The sequence below is a fragment of the Phoenix dactylifera genome, chromosome 2, assembly GCF_051530095.1.
Source record: "Phoenix dactylifera cultivar Ajwa chromosome 2, Ajwa_hap1_PhDact_Kaust_v1.1, whole genome shotgun sequence".
NCBI classification, from domain to species: Eukaryota; Viridiplantae; Streptophyta; class Magnoliopsida; order Arecales; family Arecaceae; genus Phoenix; species Phoenix dactylifera.
This window is the reverse complement of record NC_143191.1, coordinates 34,952,247-34,958,929: the sequence shown is the minus strand read 5'-3', so window position 1 is coordinate 34,958,929 and position 6,683 is coordinate 34,952,247. Positions and strand designations below refer to the sequence as shown.

General features: G+C 41.8%; 2 protein-coding genes across 2 annotated transcripts; both read right to left on the bottom strand.

Annotated features, from left to right (window-relative positions):
• Window positions 1-333: 333 nt before the first annotated feature.
• Window positions 334-1,672, bottom strand: LOC148714778 (uncharacterized). The gene has a single exon (XM_088716162.2). The coding sequence runs from the start codon at window positions 1,522-1,524 to the stop codon at window positions 484-486; it is 1,041 nt and encodes a 346-aa protein (XP_088572288.1). The 5' UTR covers window positions 1,525-1,672; the 3' UTR covers window positions 334-483.
• A 2,093-nt stretch (window positions 1,673-3,765) lies between these two features.
• On the bottom strand, window positions 3,766-6,435 carry LOC148714777 (RING-H2 finger protein ATL56-like). Its single transcript, XM_008783847.5, has 2 exons — window positions 5,558-6,435; window positions 3,766-4,017 (listed from the first exon to the last, which is right to left on the bottom strand). The coding sequence occupies exon 1, from the start codon at window positions 6,127-6,129 to the stop codon at window positions 5,572-5,574; it is 558 nt and encodes a 185-aa protein (XP_008782069.1). The 5' UTR covers window positions 6,130-6,435; the 3' UTR covers window positions 3,766-4,017; window positions 5,558-5,571.
• Window positions 6,436-6,683: the final 248 nt, after the last annotated feature.

Sequence of the window (6,683 nt, the reverse complement as noted above, 5' to 3'; positions counted from 1 at the left end):
TGACACTATTTATGATGGATTGAAGATCCCAACAACTAAAACTAATTCCAAAACACAGAAGGGCATTCTATCATTGTTATATTTCACTTGCTTTTCCTCTGCTCAAACAAAAAAAAAAGAAGAAGAAAAAGAAAAAAAACAAGGAGAGCCCTTAGTTTTTTCTTTTTTTTATTTCCTCACTGTACCAACCATCTTTTGAGCTTTTCAATGAGGGGGAATTTCAGAGGAACCAAACTAACAATGCCAATTAAACAACTTTCAGACATAAAAGACTAAATTGGCAAATGACTATAGCAAATCAAAGAATTCCCGGATATTTTATTAAAAGTGGCTTCATTATCCAATCTCCTCGCAATTCAACAGTCTCAGTTACCTCCTCTGATACCTGAAGCTGGTTGAGTAATAAAGAACGAAACTTTGAACTCAAAACTCAGACCTTCCTTTCGAATTACTTGTTTACTTAAGTTTCATGGTAACATGAAATTATAAAAACTCACCACCACTCTTGCTCGATACTTCAAAATCAAATTTACAATTCTTGCCTTGAAGTAGACACTCCTTTTCTGTTAAGTTCCTGCACTCATAGTAAAATACGGTGTAAACAAGATAAGTAGCAAACTTCGTCACAAGAAGAACCGGGCCAGCAACAATGAACATCAAGATACCCCAATTACCACCCTTCTCGAACCCAAACACCACGAATGGTGCTTGCTCTACAGCTGCCATAGCAATTGTTAGAATAAATCCTTGAAGCATCCTCCCTTTAACTAGCTCTTGGGCCCGCTTGAGTGCATGCATCCCTTCACAATCCTCTTCAACGACCGAAACTACTATGCTCAGCTTGCAGGCAATCTCAGAATGAGCAAACAAGACCGGACCCAAGCATGACAGCAAAGCAACAGAGCCTGAAAAGAGCAGAGCCTCCAAAAACATGCCTCTTGTTGCCCCCGCGAAGGCTCTAAGCAACAAGAGAAGGGAAGCCGAGGCAGTGGCAAAGAGCTCGATGTACATCAAAGTGATCGCAGGCCTCCGCCATGTGTGCCGCATTCTTAAGAATAGTTCTTGGAGAGACAGGCGGTTCCCGACGTAGGTAAAAGTTGATAAGTAGGCCATGACTACCGCTGAGAGCCTTGAGCCGAGGAAGCTAATGGGTTCGACTGCCATTTCTTTGCTATCAGCTGAGGGTGAGGGATTAAGCTTGGAGAGTAGAAGGACGAAGTTGCATGAGATGAGCACCAGGAGGGTGGCTGAGACATTGGAGTTGCTTCCATTTCTCTGGGCGCCCCACAGGGGGTGATGGAGCCGGTGAATGCCTAAGGACTTCATGGCTGCGGTCTCAGAGATAGTTGGCTCTTCTTCTTGGCTGCGACATTTCCGCATTGCGTAGATGAGGAGGTGGCTGGGACGGCAGAGAGAATCGAAGTGGGAGAGGCTTTTTTTGTTTATCCTTTCGTTTTCTTTGACCAATAATTTGGTCTGCGCCGGCTGTGTGACTATTTTGAACCTTTCTTGGTCAAGGCGCATGGTTCGGGACGGCCATTGGTGGTGGACTCGGATCAGACGCCTACATGGAAAGAGCACGAGTACATGTAGAATTCTTAGTTGGGGCTAGGGGTGCAAATGAAAAGGATAGAATCAAAGTCATGAGTGACTTGATCCAATCCGATTTCTTGTTTGGGTTCTAATTTTGAACTCAGATCCAACTCATAGAAGATTGCATTGGATCGAATCGGATCAGCTGCTACAATTTTTGACCCAACGAGTTATTTAGGCCGGGTTGGATCTATGTATAATCTAGATCTAACCCAAAAAATTTAAATCCACTTTGGATCTGAGTCGGGTCCGATTTGAATCAACCAATCCATGGCTTCAGAATTTGTTTGCACCCCGCAGGCTGCAGCCCACGAGCCTAAATAAGTTTACATATTCAGGTCGGGTCGAGTCGATCGTAGGATTGAAAATCCAAAATTATCCTAATTTCAAATGAGTCGGGTCGGGTCTGAATTCAATAAATCCAAACTCGATCCAAAAAATGAAACATGTCTAATTTTAAAACCTAACCGTCTTCCAAAATGGATCAGGTCCGATCTAAGCAGGTCAGATTATGAGTCAATCCGACCCATTTGCAAATTTGGGGCCACCATGTATAAAAAGGCAGGAATCCTTGTCCCGGGCACTGGTGACAATAAATGAACGGGGAAGTTTACCTCCACACACAAATTTGGCAGTCCAATATTATAACCCCACAAAAAAGAGGGAGATACATTTGCCTCCAATAGCTAAGACCCTCGCCAAGCATTCGCTCAAAGCATATGCAACAACTGCTGTGGCATTTTGTTGCCAAAATGCATCATCGAATACCGACGGCATGCCATGTGACCGAAACTTGCTCAGGCTAAAAGTGGTAATTTTGGACCCAACCTACCTAAGAATGACCTGCTTCAAGCAAATTTAGATTTGACATAAATAAATTTGAATCGTAAATAAAACATCCTACCTAAATATGTTTATTAAATGAATTGGATTAACCTATTTAATCTATTTGATAATTAGATCGAATTATGATCTGATATATTTAACCTGTTTTAACTGTTTAAAACATACTTAACTTATATTTAATCCGACATGCTTAACCTTTTTAACATGTTTAAATCTATTTAAATTGTTAAAAAATTGGCCTAACTCGTTTAACCTGACCTGACCTTTGGAGTTGCCTGTTACTAGGTGTACTGAAAACGGAACTGAAAGAGCTAGGTCAACAGATAAACATATTCCATCGTTTGGATATTCTTTCTCCAGTTCCGGCCCACAGATAACAGTACAAGTTAGAAAGAGTGATAACTTTTATTCCATTTCCAACACATGGAAGCCTGTCATAAGTAAAAGTTATGTAACTCTGCCCATCCATGATAATTCCCTGAACACAAACTTGAAATCTGAAACGTTTGCTATATTTCTTACAAACATTAGCACATAGTTTTAAACAAATTTAAAGAAAAGAGTATAACCAAACCAAAAACAAGCAGAGGAGCATAGAAGCACTCGCAAATTAAACTTTCTGCTTAACATGATTCTCCACACAGATAAATTTCATGAGATAATTTAATTTTCGGATTAACATGATTCTCCACACAGATAAATTTCCTTAATCATGAAGGAGAGGAGCACAGATGCGCTCACCAATTTAATTTTCTGCTTAACATGATTCTCCATGCAGATAAATTTCATGAGATAATTTAAATTTCTACCTAACAGGATTGTCCACACACATAAATTTCATGAGATTAACTGAGCCTCCACACGTAAATGCACGGCTGACCGTTGATAGATAGAATTCACAGAATCAAACATGACCAGAATAAAACGTTCTTCAGATTGAATTCCAGGACAAAGCCCAGTAATCGAATCCACAAACAATACATCCAACAAATGTAAATGGAAGACAACATGCCCTGCCTTCATGTAAGGATAAAAGAGAATATGACAGAGCAAAAGAGAATATGAAAGGAGAAAGGGAGAGATAGGGGGAAAATACCCCTACTTTTCTCAAGTAATTTTTTATTCTTCTATTTCTCATGGTGGAGTAGCCATAAACTTAATAGCAGAGATAAGAAGTGTGCCACCAAAGCAAATTCCATGTATTGTGTTCGCCAAATTCCATGCACTTCTTTGTCCTCCTTTTTCATTCAGATTCAACCTCATAAATGCATATACTGGGCAAATGATCCAGCTTTTTGTTTTTCTTTTTTTTTTTTTTGTTCCTGGTATTAGAGATAAAAATCCTTGCCATCAAAGATTTTGCATAAGTACTTCAGGATTTGTATGCCAACTTTCTAAATCTAGTCCAACATTTCTGACTAAGTTTCCCACCTACATCAAATGCCACATCTTCTTCTTCTATTGACAGGTGATGGTGCATAGTAGTCATTGATGTGTCATAATTACTGTAATTAGTAGCAGAATACTGTTCGTGCATGGCCATGAGCTCCCAGAAGTTGTCCAATGGACATGGCATACCTAAGAAAAGAAAGAAATGAACTTCGATCAAGAACGGTTTGATTATAATAATATCAAATTTGAGTTATGTTTGTAACTACACCTAGAAGAAAAGGGTTTATGTTTGCGATGACAAAGTAATGGGGGAATAACGTTTAAGACAAGGATTTCTCTGTTTTAGGGAAACAATCATGACTTGTTCATGTTGCACTTAATTCCTACGGGTGTCAAAGTTATGATGTATAATATCATTTAACCATCTAACAGCCACTGCATTTCCCTCCATATTTTGACAATTTTTATATGCTTCCCAAAGATGTGTCTTATATCCTTAAACATAACAATTAGACCTAAATCAGTTAAAGGAGCATTTGACCCACCAACCAAATCTTACACTCCTCTGGCTGTTTCTATATTTTCAAACTCTGAAATCTCAAGAGATCTAAATCATGAAATAGCTAGAGAGAGTCCAATAGCAGAAAAAATTAAAAAAAAAAAATAAAACTATCACATTTTAGCAGTTGCCAATTAGCAAGAATAAGCTCCACCAATAATCAAATTTTACTGTTTCATTTTTTGTGGTAGAACCTTAACCAATAACAATTAGACCTCGATCAGTTAAAGGAGCATTTAACGCACCAACCAAATCTTACACTCCTCTGGCTGTTTTATATTTACATACTCTGAAATGTCAAGAGATTCAAATCACAAAATAGTTGGAGAGAATCCTATAGCAACAAAAATTAAAAAAAAAAAAATATCACATTTTAGCAGTTGCTGATCAACAACAATAAGCTCCACCAATAATCACATTTTACTGTTTCATTTTTTGTGGTAGATCAAACTCTGCCCCAATGGTTTCTTACAGCCAACATCTTTTCCTACTATTTTGCTATCATGCATTTAACACAAATTCTTAACCACCAAAACCAATACAACTACCTCAGATGCAAGTCATTTTCAATACTCAACACATCTAAAATCTAAACAACTAAATTATAGACATATATTTCTCTTCACTAGCATTATAAAAATGCTGCTATATGACTTATCCTACTATAACTTAGGTTATTCCATGTCTTCCTCTAACGTGCTGCTACACTAGGATATATGACCAATATTAGCAGTTGCCTCTAAATATTTCAAATTATTATATTTAATTTCTTACTGTGCATTAACAAAAAGAATGCCCAATGAACCATCCTGAATGGGCCTCAACCACCTTTTCTGAATCTGAAGCTATACCATTTTTCCTTCTTGCCAACTGCTCGCAATAACATCACTTATTCGACCACCAATAAATAAATTCTTTTCCATTTCTTTCTGAAACTTGAACAAACAAAGTGCCTTGTCCTTTGGTAAAACCGTAAAAGTACTTTATTTTCTTATACTTCTCTATTCTCAATGGTTATTGCTCTCCATTGACTGTAGTTTCCAACCAAAGAGAATCAAAATACCAAAGCCAGAAATAAATGAAGAAGAAGAAGATAGCTAGATTGATGAAAAGGAGACGTCTTTTGTACACGTACACGAACCCTAACAAGAAACCGAGATAACTTACAGGAGATCCACAGATCAAGCCCATCCCACAGGCCGCCGGATCATCCGATCCGGCACCACCGCGGCGGCGGCGACCCCCCTGCGGCAGATCGGGCACGCCGGCGACCTCACCAGCCATCGGTCGATGCACGGGGCGTGGAACGCATGCCCGCATCCTGGGAGGGCGCGGCACCGCTCCCCCTTCCGGAACCCCTCCAGGCACACGGCGCAGTCCGGCGGCCACGGCAACGAGGCCGAGCCGCCGCCGTACTCGAAGCACCGGATCTTCCTCAAGTCGGCGGGGGAGAGGCCGGAAGGCTCCGCGACGGGGGCGGCGGAATCGGCAGGGTGGAGGCTCCGGGACTGGAGGCGCCGGCGGCGGAGCGCGCGGCCGGCGACGCAGAGGTGGAGGAGGACGACGGCGGCGACGCCGGCGAAGAGGAAGAAAAGGGCGAGGGCCACCGCCATGACGATGGCCTGGAGGACGAAGGAGAGGACGCGGGCGCCCCCCTTGGGCTTCGCCGGCGCCTGGTGCGGGTGCATCGCGACGGACGGGGGAGCACTGATCGAACGGTCGCGATCGAATCGCGGCATGGTTACGGGACGACGGAAAGGATGAGGAGGAAGAAAAGCAAGATAGAGGAAGAAATGGAGCCGTCCCGGCCTCTAAGGTTCGGGATATTCTGGGAATCGAGGAATTTTAATTTTGACTGCCTCCGGTGGAGTAATTTAATTAAAAGCATTTCTCGATCAGGGGCGTTGATTGCAGCGTGGAGACATTTTAGATGGTTTTGATCGTGATGGATGGTTCCTGATAGGCGGTGCGGGGGAGGGAGCAGGACGAGAGAGGTGCTTGTAGACCGAGTCAACGGGTTTGCCGACACGCGCCACCGGTTTTCTAATTTTCAGTGGGCAAAGGGAACGGTTTAAGGTGTCCATTGGTTTGATGAGGTACCGGCCTCCAAGTCGCTCGCTCTAACTAAAAGACAAAAAAGATGAGAGCAAATTTAGTACACGAGAAAGTTGCCAGTCACGCGGATGAGGACACGAGAAAGTTGTTAACGAGATTTCGTGTTAGATTTTGCTAATGGCGATGCTACAAGCGGGTGAAATACGACTTCAGTCGCAGGACAGCAGCAGATAAAGTC